The following is a 17,947-nucleotide window of genomic DNA, read 5'->3' as shown; positions in this document are numbered from 1 at the left end:
TTGAAGTATTGAGAGCATCCAACCAAAGGACCCTAAGTTGCATCATAACATGAACAATCGTACTTTCTGTGCGAAATATGTGCCAAGGGTTTTGTTTATGGGATTTGTTTGGTTGGAACGGTATTTAGCTGTTAGGTTTTATACAGTATCATGGTTGTTTTTCTTGTTTGTAATTGGTAAAAGTTATTGCTAATTTTCTTTATATACATGTTAACTGCATTTTTAAATAAACTTCGTTTGATAAAAGCTCCCTACTGAGTCATTTGACTCATACCTGAAGTGAAACATCTCATGCTTACCCTAGCCAAATGCGAATGGCAAAACTTATGATCCAGGCAGACTTCATTTTGGAGTTTCTGACCTGAATTATAACAGCTGGCATTTCCATACTGAATCCCCCACTATCAACATCCAAGGGTTACCGTTGACCATAATTGGACCAGCCTCAAATACTGTCGCTACAAGAGCAGGTCAAAGACGGGGAATTCAACGGTAAGTAACTTAACTCGTGACTCCTCAAAGCCTGTCCATCATCTACAAGGCACGTATCAGGAGCATGATGGAATACTCTGCACTTTCCTGGAGAAGTCCAGCTACAGCGATACTCCAGTAGTCAGTAGCAAGACAGGATAAAGTAGCCCTAAGACAAAAGCAAATTACTGCAGATGCTGGAATCTGAAACAAAAACAGAACATCTTGGAAAATCTCAGCAGGTTTGACACCACTTATGGAGAGAGACCAGAGCTAATGTTTCAAGTCTCAATGACTTTTTGTAAGATTGAAGTGACTTGAAACATTAGCTCTGTGTTCTCTCCACAGATGCTGCCAGGATCAAGCAGCCTGCTTGATTGGCACCCTGTCCACCATCTTCAAAATTCGCTCTGACACAGTGGCAGCAGAGTGAACTATCTACAAGATGTGCTGTAGCAACTTACCAACAATCCCTCAACAGCATCTTCCAAACCTGCAACCTCTATCACCTAAAACGATAAGGACAGCAGATGCATGAGAATAACATCACGTACCCTCTGACGAAGGGTCATCCAAACTTGAATTGTTAGTGCCATTCTCTGTCAATGAACTGTCAGACTTGCTACGGTTTAAGTTTATTTATTAGTCACAAGTAGGCTTGCATCAACATTGCAATGAAGTTACTGTGAAAATATATAAATGTGCTCCAGCATCCGTATTAATTTGCTTTTAATGCCACGTAAAATCCTGATTTGGAACAATATCACTATTCCTTGCTGAGTTAAAATCCTAGAACTCCCTTCCTAACAGCACTGTGTGTTCATTCAACACACGGGCTGTAGCAGTTTAAAAAATGGCTCACCACCACCTTCTCGAGCACAGTTTTGGATGGGCAATACATGCTGGCCTTGTAAGCGAATGAACACATCCCAGGAACAAACATTTTTTTAAAAACATGAATGTGCATTATAACTAATTGCTACATCATTACCAATGACATCTTTTCTCTTCCTTAGTTGGTTATTCAACAGTTGCGATTAATCATGTGGCTGAATTTCAAGGAAAGAGACAGGTCTGGAAGCTTTATTAATATCTCAGTTCAAATTGCTTTTAAACTCTAAATATCTTTTCTATTGTTTAGTGTCTGTCATTTGTCTTCTAGGCATGGTGTTCAGCAACTCCCAATTTTGCATTAGTTTTTTAAAAATCTCCTGAGAACAATCGGTAACTCCCACTAACATACCTAAGGAAAATTTGACGCTGCTTTTGCACATCGTTGGAGACGTGGAAAATACAGTCGAGTAGAAAATAGTAAATGGAGGGAGTAAATATGTTCTATAACAGGCTTGTCCAATGTGTGGCCCGGGGGCTGTATGCAGCTCTTGATAGCCCTCAATGCAGCCCCTGGGGCCAGTTTTCATCATGTCAGACAACAGGTACGTTTGAATGGAAGAATGAGCTGCTCCATTCACCGGCCATTTCTTTCCCATGTTTGCTGCTAATAGCAAATGTGGGAGACAAATGATTGTGCTTGGAAGAGTAGTGAACACCAGCGGAAGTGAGTTCGGAGCCTAGGGACGCAGGGCTGGGAACCAGGGTGAGGGATCCCAGGGAGCAGCAATGCTGGGGAGTGGGATCCCAGGGAACAGTGATGCTGGGAGCGGGCTTGGGTGGGCTTGAGCGGGCCGTGAGGAAGTCCGAGCAGTGCTCAAGCTGCTCTGGAGCAGAGCACAAGGCAGCAGGAGTGAGGCCTACTGGCGTCTGAATAAGTCAGTGACTGGGAATTGTAGTTGGGGGGGCGGGAAGAGAGATTGGTGATTGAATGTGTAGGGATGGTTGAGAGTGAGAGGAAGATAGGAGATAAAATGTGAGTGGGAGAGAGTGAGTTTATGTGAGGGGAGTGTGTGTGTGCAGAGGCAGAATGTTTCCCTAAGTCTGGGTTCTCCCGGTGTCCAGGTTTTCATTCACCCTCACTCATACACACCATTGTCCATCCCTCAGTTGGTGAGGGTGATGAAGTGAACACCCTAAGACTGGGAATAAGCCAAACATACGTCCCCACCATATTTACACTCTAATACCTTTACCACCACCACCGCCGCCATCATCAGAATCCTTAACAGTTAACCAGTTCCTGCTGCATTCTCCATGACTCTGCCTCTACCAATCAGAGTCCACTTGCCAACCAATCAGTATAACTTGTTGTTCCTTTTACTGTTAGTATTTCTTGTGAGCTGCCTTGAGGCGTGCAAAATGAAAAGGTTAGAGAGCATGTCCCTTTCTGAACATAATTAAGATTTTAATAGTAACATTTATTTGAAACCTGTATAAGTACAAGTTATTACATTCCGTGCTCACATTACTGAGTAAAATATTATTGCAATGTATACCTTTTGTTATATGTTAGAATTATATTTATCTGAATTTATTTACTAATAATTTCGGATGTGGTATTTTGACAAAAGTGCAAATTGTGCATTTCCATTCAAAATATATTTTTTACTTGACATTTATTACAACAATAAAATGTTTTGCAGGAAATTGCCAAACCAATATCTATTACAGAACTTTATCCATCTCCACCTATTGTGCAGGTATGTAGATAAATGAATTTCACACATGTAATTTCAGTGTAGAGTGCACTTTTTTAGGAAGTAGAGTTTTAGTTTCTGTTGTGCTGCCTAAAGTGCAGTGGTTCTCAAACTTTTCATCCATGGACAATGTAGGTAGGGCAAAAGATCCTGCCGGCCACCCATCTGTCCCACCCCTCCTGCTTTCCTTTGTCACTGCAAAAAATCCCATATGAGTTCATGGGAAGTCCAACACTGTTTTTCTGCTTCTTAACCATTATTCTTCACCTTTTCCATAATAACATTGAAAGCAGAATAAAGTGGTTAGTTGCATGTACATTTTTGTATAAACAATTACTAGTTTAGTTTATTAGTTTATTTTATTTATTAGTGTCACAAGTAGGCTTACATTAACACTGCAATGAAGTTATTGTGAAAATCCCCTGGTCGCCACACTCTGGTGCCTGTTTGGATACAAATGAGGGGGAATTTAGCATGGCCAATGTAACCAGTACGTCTTTCCGACCTGAGAAGGGAAACCGGGGCACCCGGAGGAAACCCACGCAGACACGGAGAACATGCAAACTCCACACAGTCAATGAAGCTGGGAATCGAGCCCAAATGCCTGGAGCTGTGAGGCAGCAGTGATAACCACTGTGCCACCATGCAGCCCTGCTATAGACTATCTTCATAATAATGACAATACCTAAATTCAATTTTTAATCCAATTTTCACCACTTTTGACATTTCTATCCAAATACATTTCAGTGATTTTTTTTTGAATTTGTACTGCTTAATTCTTTGGTTTGCCTGATGTATTCAACATGTATGTATAGATATTAGCTCAAAACTAGGTTTTGTAATAATGAGTTTGTTAGCATTTTGTGAATATATTTGAGATTTGTAAAGAATATTCAACATTCCAAAATGTTATTTCTGTTTTTCCTACTGGTTCAGTAAATTTTCTGAGTAAATTGTTTCTAAAGTTAGACATCACTCCCTTTTGTTAAAGGTAATGAAATTGTTCAGGTTTTCCTCTGGTGATTGTTGAACTTATGCAGTTGCAGGGTTACCAGGTGACTGAGGTAATATTGATGCACACTTTGCACTAAGTCTACTCAACCCACCTCAGTTCCTGAGGACCAAATCATATGGACCAGTACCCAAGAAGCATTTGAAATGCAAAAGCAAAATACTGCAGATGTTGAAAATTTGAAATAAAAACAAAAAGATGCTTGACATACTCAACAGGGCAGATGAGAAACAACTAATGTTTCATTTGACCTATTTTCAATTTGATGACCTTTCATCAGAACTCCCTTGAGAAAAACTGGGAGAAGCAATATTGACGATACTCGAAATATAGTCACAGGATAAATTGTTGATAATGATGGCCAGTTTTAGAACTTCAAGAATTCTCAACATTTTTTAAGGTTATCCATAATGTATTCTAAACACTATGAATAGCTTGCGTGATTGTGTCTGTCTTTTTCTCAAGGGGTGACTTGCAGTGCTGTTTCAGATGACTTCAACAAATACTTTAAATCTGAAATCTTAACGGCGCATTTATGTTTGAGCCTCAGAGACAAAAACTTTGCCATGATGGTTAAAATGCAGACCAAGAAATACTGAAACTGATGAGTTTAATAGAATTTCTGTCAAATAGGGGAAATCAAAACCAATTAAAATTCTGACCAGACTTACTGTGATTGTCTCCGATGCCTCTCACTGCAATGATCTGGTAAGTACTGATGCTTAATTTTTAATCTCCAATATATTTGGATTTTTTTTACAACAGTTATTTCAAACGACTTCAATTATCTTGTATTACACAATTTGTGAAAAAGACATCTCTGAATGTTATATCAGTGACAGTAAGTGTTTGTGGCGCTCATAGACAAAGGGAATAGAAAGAAGCAGAGTCCTATTCAGAGAGAGGGTTTTTAAAGTAAGGGGGAGGTGACTAGACAAAATAAATTTAAGGAATTCCAGAAGGCACGCTTAAGTGGGCAACAGGTGATTGTGGAGCAAAGGCCACGAGAATAAGTAAGTGGAGGGTGAGTAAGGGGGTGTGTTATTGGAGGGGAACATGGAGGGAGGGTCCAAGAAAGCTACAGAAGTGTTTGAAAGCTATATTGGGCATATTCCATTTACTTTGATATGCAGGACAATAAAGTTTGAATAAAGATGAGATGCATGTCCAGCAACAGGTGATAACACAGATAAAAGTTGAGCGATAGTTTGAAGAGGCTGGGGGGACAATGGTGTGTAATATTGAAGGAATATATGAAAGTAATGTTGATTAGAGTTTTGTCTTGCATAGAAGACAGGACAAAAGTCCACAAATGCAATCGTATTGTTTTCTTAATCTCCTTTTAACTAAAGCGATGTTCTGCTTGCTCAACTCTCAGGTAGTTGCAAAGAGCAGAAGCTATTGTTTGAGTTAAAGAAGTAGCCAGAGAAATAGAGCTGAGTTTCTTTAGTGTACATGTGGAATACCCCATCAAACAGTTTTGAGTAAATAACAAGGACTTCCTTTGGGTGGTGGACAATTAAATTATAAAACTAAATAATAAGAGTAACTTAGTAATGCATAGAAAAGAATGAATTATTTTCCTTGGTTGTTTATATCAACTGCAGGTACTTGTCAAATGTCTATGAAATTTAGCCAGTTGTCAAGAAAATTGCAGTTCTAAATAGGAGAGGTTTCACAGTAAGAAATGATTGAAATGTTTTTTTAAAATGTGGATTCATCCATATGTTGAAAATACAATTTCATGAAGCCTGTTTTTGTTTTTAATATATAGTAAGCCCTCATTTAAAGTTGTGGCATTCCTGAAAATTGAAATTTTTGAGTGAAATTATTTTCAGTAGGTTCCATTAGAATTGGGTTCTCTTGGACCTTGCATGTCAGGGGGAAAGATTACACGTTGTAAGTTGAAATACTTTACATAAATTCCTACATGAAATAACTTTTAAAATAAAGTGTATTTTAAAATGTAACTTTCGACTTGCAGTATTCCCTTGTTGCTGATCTTACTCCCCAAACCTCCCATTCCTGGTCACTGCAGATTCTTCCTATCCCTGACCCTCTGACTTATGGCTTCTCCTATCCCGGTTCTCCAACTTGTCTCTACTTCCCCACCCAACCTCTCCACGTGCCTGACCCACCCGTCTTGTCAAACCTCCCATTCCCTGGCTCATTCTTTCACTGCTTCTCTCTCCTGAAACTGCATTCCTGGTCAAGATGTTCCAAAGTTGTTAAATTGTGGATCCCAATCAAGTGCCAAGCCAGGGCTGTTGTAATCCTTTTTTTTATAAATGCAATAACTGGCTGCTTTCAGCAGCATGGCAGAAAGAGCAGCTTCAACAGTCTTTTTTTAGAAATTGGATCATAATAGCCCCACCTTGATCCTTCTGGACCATGAGGACCCACACTTTCACAACCCTGGACCTCCGGCATCTGATCTGGATCTTGAGAGGGAAGCGGTGAGCCAGGAGGTTCAGCAAGCAGAGTGGCTTGGGCATGGGGGGAGAGGTCGGTGGTCAAGGGGAAAGGTCAGGCACGGGGATAAGCCGCAAGGTGGAAGGTCGGTCTTGGGAAGAGGCTGCAAGTGGGAGAAGCTACTCCAAAACGGCCCAATCATGTCATGTGGGACATGACATTAAAACAAATCTTGCTCAACAAGATTACAGGTCCTCAACATTAAAGTGGAACAATGTTAAAACGGGGAACAATTAAATAGGGACTTAGTGTATGGCATAGGGTTAGCCCCAGGAAAGTAAATATAGTTTTGCAATAATTCGAGGATGTTGTCACAAAGCGCCAAATAAGCATATTCTGTTATTGGCCATATTTCAGATTTATTTTGTTTGTTGATATCTTCATTCAAATGAGGTTATGTTCTATACTGATCATTAAGCATAAATATTGTGTTACAGAGAACTACGTCCCCACACACCAGGTCATATGACATTGTGGCTGTGTCACCAAAAACAGAAAAGTTATTTCATGTAAGTGACCAGGATTTAAGAGAGTATAAATAACAAGTATCTATCCATTTATGGATATGACAATTATCTTGCTGTGTATTTCAGTTTCTGTTTAGTTTATATACTATGTATGGCTTTAATACAAATTCTGCTAATCTAGTATCTCCAAATGGTGTTTTTTTTTCAGCATCAATAGTGAAATCGATCGATGCAACAAATAAATATAAGCTAATTTCCTGCCTTCCCTTTCCATTAACCCATGTGTCTGGCACAATCTACATTTTTTTTGTCTTGGGTGATCTTCATTGGCTTAGATGTTCCTTGAGTATTGACTGGCCACTAGAAGGGCTTAGGATTCTGGAAACAGAAAAAAAACTGTAGATCTGGCAAGCCTGCAACAGACTGCCAGCTGTTGGACCTCTTGGTGATGTGTGATGAGAGCAATGAGAAGGAACTCCATCCCCAAGATATTGACCGGAAATATCTGATCTTGTACACTCTGCCACCGCTGTCAGCAGGAATAGAGAATTTGGTGCTCAGCAAAACTCCATTCACTGCAGTGGGACCGGAGAATCCTAGCTGCAGACGAGGTCACAGAATTCTGGTCACTAATAGTTTTTTAAAATAATTGCCATTTTCCCAACTGCAACTTCTTGCTGCATGCCCATATCTCAGATTCTCTGAAGTGAGTGAGGTTACCACTGAACTCATGGTCAAGTTTGCCTTAGTGTTGCTAATAATGGATGGTCATTTGGCATAGTGAATCATAGAATCCCTACAGTGCAGAAGGAGGCCATTCGGCCCATCGAGTCTGCACCGACCAAAATCCCACCCAGGCTCTATTTCCTTAACCCCACATATTTACCCTGCTAATCCCCTGACACTAGGGTGGCCAGTCGACCTAGCCTGCACATCTTTGGAGTGTGGGAGGAAACCGGAGCACCCGGAGGAAACCCACGCAGACACGGGGAGAATGTGCAAACTCCACTCAGACAGTGACCCAAGGCCGGAATTGAACTTGGGTCCCTGGCGCTGTGAGGCAGCAGTGCTAACCACTGTGCCACCGTGCTGCCCACTGGTATTGCCATAGCTTGAAGCACTATTTTCCTCTGCGACAAGTGAAAACCTGATGGTGTTCGTTCATTTTTTTTGTCCATTTTGTACCCAGGACTGGCAAACCAGTGTAAAATTTCTTCTATGGATTCAAAGTATTGCAACATTTTATAACTATGCCATCTAAAATTCTGTAGTACAAGTGTCGACCAGAAAGCAGCCATGTCTGAATAAAGTAAATATATATATTTCTTTATAGTTTGCAAATGAGATTTATATTTTTGGGACTGTCAAATCAATTGTTTACCCTTGTGTTAGAAATCACATGCATGAATATGGAATAATTGTACTGCATCGCTTAAGATTTTCTGTTTTTTAAATTGCTACTTTTATCTTTATCTGGTTTATAAAACAAAGTACAATGTCCACTTTGTTTATAGAGCAAATGAATATATCTGCCAGCTGATTAGTTTTGCTCATCTCAAATGTGTCATTGTGTTTTCTTTTCAAACCAAAGCTCACCAATTTGTAAATGATTCATTCATTGAAAATAAAGCAATTGCAAATAAAATTTGTAAGCGGTGGCACAGCGGTTAACACTGCTGCCTCCTAGCGCTAGGGCCAAATTCCAGCCTTGATTGACTGTAGAGCTTGCAGGTTCTCCCTGTATCTGCGTGAGTTTTCTCCAGGTGCTCTGGTTTCTTCCCACAGTCCAGAAATGTGCAGGTTCGATGGGATTGGCCATGCTAAATTGCCCCATAGTGTCCAAAAACGTGTAGATTAGGAGGATTAGCCATGGTAAATGTGCAGGGTTAAGGGGATAGAACAGGGGGATGAGCCTGGGTAAGATGTTCTTTTGGAGAGTCTGTGCAAACTTGATAGGCTGAATGGCCTCTTTCTCCACTGTAGGGATTCTGTAATTCCTTCCCATCTTGCCTCCTTCAGCAACTTACCTGGGCCTCCTTTCTTGGGTTCCTCAGGTTAGCCTACCTTTCCTTTCTCAATTTGCAGCATCTGTACATGTCTATCATTTCATGTGCTGCTTATATGGCCAGGCACAGCAGGACATTGTGCAACTTTACAGGCCTTTACAGATTCTATAAATCTTGCTGTCAAGATGACCACAGCACGTTATTATTTCTGATGCCCAGTCTATCTTTCTGTGATACTGAGCTCCCAGATAGCGTTTTGAACACCATTTGACAGTGCCCATGCATGCCCACTTTCCCCCGTGAATGTTTGTGCACCCTATTCCCCAGCAGGGAATCCAGGATCAATGTCACCGACACCTCCTACTCACCCCGCGCCCCCCAATCTCTCTCCAAATAATTGGTTGCAAATCACACTCTCTCACATGGATGATTGATAGTACCCAAGATTTGTTCTTCCCCTTCATTTTCTGCCGCCCACCGCTCACCCCAATCTTGGTCCTTCAAAGTGGGCTGAAGCCACAGTTTCCAATTCTCCTGTACGATCCACCTTGAGTTATTCCACACCTTGGCCTTCGCCATTACTGCCTCTCGTATACCAGACACCTCCCCTCCCACCATTACTCTCTTAATCCATGTTTTTTCCCGTCTTTGCCCTCCCATGTTCCTGATCCAACAGTTCCCAGTCAAATGATTTTGTCTGACCCCATTAAACCATTTTCAATGCAAGGCATTTTTGCTATCATGCTGCATATCTTGATTTTACAGAAGTTAACAGTAATTAAATGCCTCAATAATGAAATATGTGCCATCCCATGCAGACAGCGTGAGAGACAACTTGTGTAAGAAAGGGTTGACAGTGATAAATCAACACCCCAAATAAGGATGACAGAAAGAGCAACCTGAAGAATGTGTTATCACAAAAGCATGACAATGTTGTTCCCTTTCTCCAGAGATGAAATAGTAACTTTTGTTTCATTTTTTAAAAACACTGATCATCCCTTGTGCCGTCCTTTATTTTTATTCTCGTTCCAAAATGACATTTATCTTCTAAATGTGGCAGAACTAAAAAGATCCGGGTTAATTAAGTATAACTTACTATGTTGGATCTCATCAAAAGTTTTTGTGACATAATTTATTTCTTAACAGGTAGCTTGCATGACCTTGGATGTTGACTTAATTTGCATTAATGTGACAGAAAAACAACCATACCATTTCAGACGGCCTTCTGTCAATGGCGTAAGTATTATAAACTTTTAACATTTGACAGTGACCATTTTTATATGAAAAAATAGAAGATTTTAAAATTAATATGGAGCATAAAGTCAAATTAACATAAATAATGAGCAGGATGCAAAGTGTTTTATAAAATACTGGGAAATATTGAGCCAAATGTAGAATTCCTGCAATGCAGAAAGGCTATCTGGCCCATCAAGCCTGCTCAGACAACAATCCCATTCAGGCCCTATCCCAGTAACCTCATGTATTTACTCCACCAATCTCCTTGACACCAAGGGGCAATTTAGCATGGCCAATTAACCTAACCTACACATAGTTGGGAGAAACCAGGAATAAACTCCAACAGACAGCAAATGTGCAAACTTCACACAGACAGTGACCCGAGCCAGGAATCGAACCCAGTTTCCTGGCGCTGTGAGGCAGCAGTGCTAACCACTGTGCCATCCCAAAATATGGCACAACTTGTCCAAACCAAGATAGAACTAGTAATAAAAATAATCAAGAATTGGACAAAGGAAGAGGTATGGAAGGTTAGAAATAAGAATCTAAATTAAAGAATTAGCCCATAACATTGCATTAGTTCAATTGAGAGGCTGGAAAAATATCATGGGAGTTTTAGGACAGAAAACCCTTTCACAGTATTAAACTGCTAATAATTTCAAGTGTTTTGTCTTTGCAATTCTACCTTTTCCATTTCATATATTCTCTCTCTCTCTCTGTCTTCATGTAGCAACCTCATTGAGTTGTTGTATTACTATGGGGCAATGCAAGGAGGCAAACCCGAAAAATTACCTAATCTAGTATAGGAATTTAACCTGCACAGTTGACATTATTCTGCACACTAGCCAACTAAGTGAACTGGTCCCATATATTATTCACACCTTAAATTGGTATCCCATGTGGAATATGATTTCCTTCTATTTAGGATGATTTGATTTGAATTGGTGTTGAGGATTTACCTTTTCTGTATTGTGTACCATTTACTCTTAGGTTCTTCTGAGGTGGCTTCATGGTCACTTACTTGCAACGCTGAAAAGCCTTAAGATTTCCCAGTCTTCCCTCATTACTGAAAAATAAGCATTGTTCCTTTTTGTTGCATCTTGAATGTGCCCTTCAGGTCTGTCAGTTAAAACTGAATGTAGTACTGAGTGGTCTGACCCAAAACCCTATATAATTTTAGCAGGATTTTCTCTGACTTGTCCCCCACTTTTCTTGCAGTGTAATTTAACATTAAATTTGCTTTTTTAATAACTGCTGCTCCGTGTCTGGATGTGTTAAATGCTCAGGTAATAATGCCCGTTGCCCTCAGCAGTGTCAACTGGAGTTATTTCAACATCATATGCGGAATGCTGTATTATCCTCAATTTATCCATTTTGAAGTTCACCCGGCTACTCATTTGATAACATATAATTTAGATCAGTTATGTTCTGTTTTTCATATTAAATCACACAATTTTTTAGCCCATATGCAGGCAGCTTCAAACCAACTGCTAAAGGTCGGTATCTATTTAAATGATAGTTTCATATTTTGTCAATAAGACCATATTACAATTCTAAGTATCTCCATGTCAAATCATTCCTTGTCATTCTGTACCAAAGCTGCACTGCCTCTCAGTCCCACTCTGTCATCCCTTTCCCCTTCTAGAATTATAGAAAAGTTGCAACACAGAAGGAGGCCATTCTGCCCTTTATATGCATGATGGCTCTCTGCAAGAACAAATAGACACTCCGCCTTCCTTTCCCATTTTTCTTTTCAGTTAATGATCTAATTCCCTTTTGAATGCCATGATTGGATCTGCCTCCACCACACACTTATGCAGCTCATTCCAGATGCTAACCATTTGCTGTGTATTTTTTTAAACACTGCTATCATTGGTTCTTTTGCCAGTCACCTTAAATCTGGGCCCTTGGGTTCTCAGTCCTTCCACCTGTGGGAATGGTTTCTCCATGTCTACACTGTGCCGATCCCTCATGATTTTGAATACCTCTTATATTTCTTCTTAACCTTCTCTTCCAAGGAAAGCAATGTCAGCCTACAACCTATCTACCTCATCAATGGAACCATTCTCATGAAACTTTTCTGCCACCTTTCTTTATTGCCTTCAAATGCTTCCTAAAGTGTGGTGCCCATTTATTACTGTCACATGTATTAGTATACAGTGAAAATTATTCTTTCTTGCATGCTATACAGCCAAAGCATACCATTCATAGAGAAGGAAACGAGAGTACAGAATGTAGAGTTACAGTCATAATGTAGAGAAAGATCAACTTAATGCAAGGTAGGTCCATTCAAAAGTCTGATGGCAGCAGGGAAGAAGCTGTTCTTGAGTCGGTTGGTATGTGACCTCAGACCTTTGTATCTTTTTCCCGATGAAAGAAGGTGGAAGAGAGAATGTCTGGGGTTCGTGGGGTCCATAATTATACTGGCTGGATACAGTATTTCAGTTGAGGCTGAACCAGTGTTTTATAGAAGTTTATAATCACTTTTAAAATAAAAGCAAAATACTGTGGATGCTGAAAATCTGAAATAAAAACCTAAAGTGCTGGAAAAACTCAGCAGTCTGGCAATGTCTATGGAGAAAGAAAGCATTACATGTTTCAAACCATATCTCAGAATTCTTTTCAGCATGTCCTGCTACCTTTAAGTAATTTGTGTGCAAATACACCTCCAGCTCCTTTTGTTCCCCCATCCTCTTTAAAATTGTATCCCTTATTTTACGTTGTCACTTCACATTCATTCTACCAAAATGAATTGCTTCAAATTTAATGCAGAGAAATGTCATCTGTCACATGGCTATTCATTCCACCAATCTGTCTTGTGAAGTTTAATACTATCCTCCTCACAGTTCAAGTACTTCCAAGTTCTGTATCGTCTACAAATTTTTAAATGGTGCTCTAGATCAGAAATTGCAGGTGTCCTTACACTGATCCCTGTGGATCTCTACAATAAACCTTCCTCCAGTCCAAAAAGCAACCATATACCACTGCTGTTTCCTGTTATTTGGCCAATTTCATATACATGTTATTACTGTCCCTTTCGTGGGCTACAACTTTGTTCAAGCCTGTGTGGCATTTTAATTAAATGCCTTTTAGAAGTCACATACACCACATCAACAATATTCCTTCATCAACTTTGTTAGCTCTTAAAAATCCTAAAACAAATTAGTTGAACCTAATTTGTCATTAACAAATCCATGCTGGCTTTCTTTAATTAACCTGCATTTGCTCCAATGACTTATTAATTTTGTCCCAAATCATTGTTTCTTTAACTACATCATTGCCAAAATTATACTTAATGGCTTGTAGTTGCCAGCTTATCTTTGCACTCTTTTTTTGAACAATTCACTGTGAACTTGCCCCTTTACACTCTGCTCTCCCACAGCGTAATCCTTTTACCTATTCATTGATATGCTCCCATTGATTCCATATCCTGATGAAAACCCAGACTTGAGTGTCCTTTGGCTAAGTTCACAACTTTTTGCTCCTATCCAGAAAACCCCCGAGCACAACCACTGCAACCAGTTTTCTTGCAGCCATGTAAGCTGCAATACCCCTTTGCCTGTGCACATCTCACCCACACAGTACTTGGGGATCAATTTTTCCAGCTTCTTTCTTGTCTTTCCCTTGGCAGGCCTCCATTTGATTTGATTTATTATTGTCACATGTGTTGAGATACAGTGAAAAGTATTGTTTCTTGCGTGCTATACAGACAAAGCATACCGTTCATAGAAGGAAATGAGAGAGTGCAGAATGTACTGTTACAGTCATAGCTAGGGTGTAGAGAAAGATCAACTTAATGTCAGATAGGTCCATTCAAAAGTCTGATGGCAGCAGCTACCTTGAAAGCCAATCATAGAGCGCTGTCTTGAGCTAGGCTCCTCCAGTCATAATTTATTTCTAGCTGAGTTTGCCAGTGTTAAAAATTGACTGAAACCTGACTCACTGATTGCTTTCCCTCCACTGAATCCTCCTTAACATGTCATCTTGTCTTAGGTCATGCCACAGCCATAGAGTTAAGAGTGCATATTCCACCTTAGCTTACCCTTTTACTCATCTGAAACTTCCCCAGGTATCAGCACGTCAAGAACTAAAGGAAAAGGGGTTTGGAAAGAAACTTACAAGGGATATTAAAATTGCCACAAAAATGACTTGTATTTGGAAAAAGAATGGTCAGGACCAATGTGGGCCCGTGGCAATTGACATTGTCCATGCAAAGATGGAAATCGCAGAGATGTTGATTAACTACTTTGTGTCAGTGTGTAAGTAGAGGAAGAGACCAGATTGCTGGAATTCCCAAAGAAATGAACATTGAATCAGGGACAGGAACTCGCCAAAATTAACATAAGTAAAATAGCATAAAGAAAATAATGGCACTTCTAAATGACATCCTCAGGATTAATGGTTTCCATTTCAGGCTTTTAAATGAATTGGGTAAGAGCATTGCTGATATCCTGACTATAATCTTGCAAAGTACTCTTGATTTGGAAACTGATATTTAAATTGAAAATTTGCGCATGTCACTTTTTAAAAAAATGTATTTGTTCATGAGTTGCGGGTATCGTTGGCGAGGTCACTCTCTTGAACCACTGCTCTCCATGTGTTATAGGTGCACCCACAGTCCTAAAGTTTTTAAAAAAGGTTTATTTATTAGTCATTAACACTGCAATGAAGTTATTGTGAAATTCCCCTAGTCGCCACACTTCAGCGCCTGTTCGGGTCAATGCACCTAACCAGCACGTTGTTCAGACTGTGGGAGGAAACCCACGCAGACACACGGAGAATGTGCAAACTCCACACAGACAGTGACCCAAGCCAGGAATCAAACCCAGGTCCCTGGTGCTGTGAGGCAGCAGTGCTAACCACTGTGCCACCATGCTGCCCTGTTAGGAAGAGTGTTCCAGGATTTTGATCCAGTGACAGTAAAAGAACAATGATATAGTTCCAAGCCTGCGTGGTGTGTAGCTTGGAGGGGAGCTTGTGGTAGTGATGTTCCTATGTGTCTGCTGCCCTTGTCCCAGGTGGTAGAGGTCATGCATTTGGAAGGAATCTTGGTGAGTTGCTGCAATGCACCTTGTAGATAGTGCACACTGATGCTGCTGCATTAGTAGAAGGACTGAATGCTGAAAGTGGTGGATGGGGTGCCAATTAAGCAGACTGCTTTATCCTTGATGATGTTGAGGTCTTGAGCGTTGTTGGAGCTGCACTCATCCAGGAGAAAAGAGTGTATTCCATCACATCCTAAACTTGTGCCTCATAGATGGTGGACATGCTTTGTGGAATCAGGAGGCCGAGTTACTTGCCACAGCACTGAGAGTTTCTGGCCTGCCCTTGTAGCCACAGTATTTATAAGGTTGGTCCAATTCAGATTCTGGATGCCGATAGTGGGAGTGTCAACGATAGTAATGCCATTGAATGTTATGGGGAGATGGTTAGGTTCTTTTGTTGGAGATGGCCACTGTATGGCATGAATGTTTCTTGACACCTACAAGCTCAAGTCTGAATGTTGTCCAAGTCTTGCTGTGTAGGGACACAACCTGCTTCAGTATCTGAAGAGTTGTGAATAGTGCTGAACACTCTGCAATCATCCGTGAGCGTCCCCACTTTTATCTTATAATGGAGGAATGGTCATTGGTGAAACAGCTGAAGATGATTGGCCGAGAAGACCCTGAGGAGCTCCTGAGGCTGAGATGATTGACCTCCAACAGCCATCACCATCTTCCTTTGTGCTAGACATGATTCTAACCAATGGAAGTGTTTTCTCCCTGATTCCCATTAACTCCAATTTAGCTAGGGCTCCTTGATGCCACATTTCAGGCAAATGTTGCCTTGTTGTAAAACTTGGCAGTCACTCACCTCACCTCTTGAATTCCGCTCTTCTGTCTATTTGAACTAAGAAAGCTGAGAAAAGGAAGACCTGGCAATTATAGACAAATTAGTCTATTGTGAGTCTGATAGGGGTGTTCTTACCAGCTTTTCCCACTGGTTGATCGGCGTGGTGAGCCAATAAGATCAGGCGAGAGGCGGAAAATTGGGTTTGTGCCCGGTTTTTGCCTTGCGATGTTGCTGGTGAAATCGGCTTCGAGCCCATATAGGGCACAAAGCCAATTTCAATATTGATTACCTAATTTAAATGTAATTAGTGAGCCCGGGACGCTATAGCCCAGGGTCACTTGCCCTTACCTGCACATCGGTCAAAGTCCTCATCGGCAAGGGTCATGTATTGTCCCCATCAATGGGGACCAGACGTGATGGCCTTGATGGTGGGACCAGAGGCCATTGAAACCTTCCAGGTTGTTGGGGGCAGAGCCAGGCAGTGATGTCTGGGGCAGCGATCAGTGGGATTGGGGAGCTTGGGGGAGGGGGGGGGGGGGGGGGGGGGGGCCTGATGGCCAGGGCAGCAGGGGATGGGGGAGTGATCGGCGGCGGGTCCCAATGTCCGGGGGTGACAGGACTGGAGATCTCCCAGTGCACTGGGAGATGCAGTGGTGGCCTGAGACCTCAAAAACCGCCTTCACTGGTGAGGTTAGACATCCTGGCATTTTGTTTTGACTAAATGCCATAAGATTGCATTTTTCAACTCTCCAAAAAACGAGTCTGTGAAACAGTTGTTTTTCTCGCTCATTCAGCACTTAGAATTTTTTTGGTAAGATCGCTCCCTATAATTAAGGATGGGGTGATTGAAAAATTTTCAGCTGATCAGCGAGATGTGGCATGGATTTGTAAAGGGTAAATCATAATGTACCTGATTGAATTTTTTAATGAGGTGAATAAAAGCTGTGAGCGGGAAAATGCTGTGGAGGTAATTTATATGCACTTCCAGAAGGCATTTGATAAAGTCCCTGATTTAAAAAAAAAACTGTTCAGTAAAGTTGAAGGCAAATTATTGATCTAAGGAAATTAGGTAAACAATAAACAACTGAGTAGATAATGAGCAGTTGCTCTAATTGGCAACACGTGCTCTACAAGGATCTGTTTTGCAGCCTTAACTATTTGTTGTGTTCAGGAAGGACTTTGGTATGAAACACACCATGTCCAGATTTGCTTATGGCACATATTTAGGTGGCATTGTAAGCAATGTAGATGTAAACATACACTATTAAGTGAATGGGCAAAACTGTGACAAATGGATTTCAATGTAGGTAAATATGCAGGCATCCACTTTGGATTTGAAAAAAATGTAGAACAGGGTACTTGCTAAATGTTGAAAAGCTAGAAGCAGTGAAGGTCCAAAAGAGACTTGAGAGACGGGTCCATAGATCAATAAAATGTTATGAACAGGTACAGAAAATAATCAAAAAGGCTAATTCAACACTGATCTTTTATATCATGAGGCCTAGAATACTACAGGTCGAAGTCATGTTTGAGCTATACAAAGCTCTGGTTAGACAACACCTCAGGTGCTGTTTGTTAGCCCCATATCTTAGGAAAAATATATTGTCCTTGGAGTGAGAAGAGAACAGAATTACAGGGTGATATCTGGTCTCCAAGGGTTAAATTAGGAGGGATTAATAACTAAGATTGATCAAATCACCGATAACCATATAAATACCTGGGAATACCAAGTTTTTAAGATGGGTCAGATGGAAATAAACTATTCTTCAACATCTCAAACCATCAAATCACAGATTTGAAAACACTTGTCTTCTGATTGACTAGTGCCACAACAGGTTTTACGCATTTTAAGTTGTTATC

At 40.6% G+C, this 17,947-nt stretch overlaps 1 protein-coding gene across 2 annotated transcripts in view; it reads left to right on the top strand.

Moving 5' to 3' along the window:
- Nucleotides 1–17,947, top strand: part of rpp30 (ribonuclease P/MRP 30 subunit) — a 33,665-nt gene that overhangs the window by 5,451 nt on the left and 10,267 nt on the right. For both annotated transcript variants that reach the window (XM_078223557.1, XM_078223558.1), the window contains exons 3-7: nt 1,488–1,543; nt 3,009–3,065; nt 4,708–4,782; nt 6,984–7,055; nt 10,166–10,255. In XM_078223557.1, the coding sequence (XP_078079683.1) occupies nt 1,488–1,543; nt 3,009–3,065; nt 4,708–4,782; nt 6,984–7,055; nt 10,166–10,255 (350 nt within the window). The remainder of the gene's footprint in view (nt 1–1,487; nt 1,544–3,008; nt 3,066–4,707; nt 4,783–6,983; nt 7,056–10,165; nt 10,256–17,947) is intronic.

This window comes from Mustelus asterias, chromosome 11 (genome assembly GCF_964213995.1).
Source record: "Mustelus asterias chromosome 11, sMusAst1.hap1.1, whole genome shotgun sequence".
NCBI classification, from domain to species: domain Eukaryota; kingdom Metazoa; phylum Chordata; class Chondrichthyes; order Carcharhiniformes; family Triakidae; genus Mustelus; species Mustelus asterias.
The sequence above is the reverse complement of the archived record's forward strand: the minus strand, read 5'-3'. Positions and strand labels throughout refer to the sequence as shown.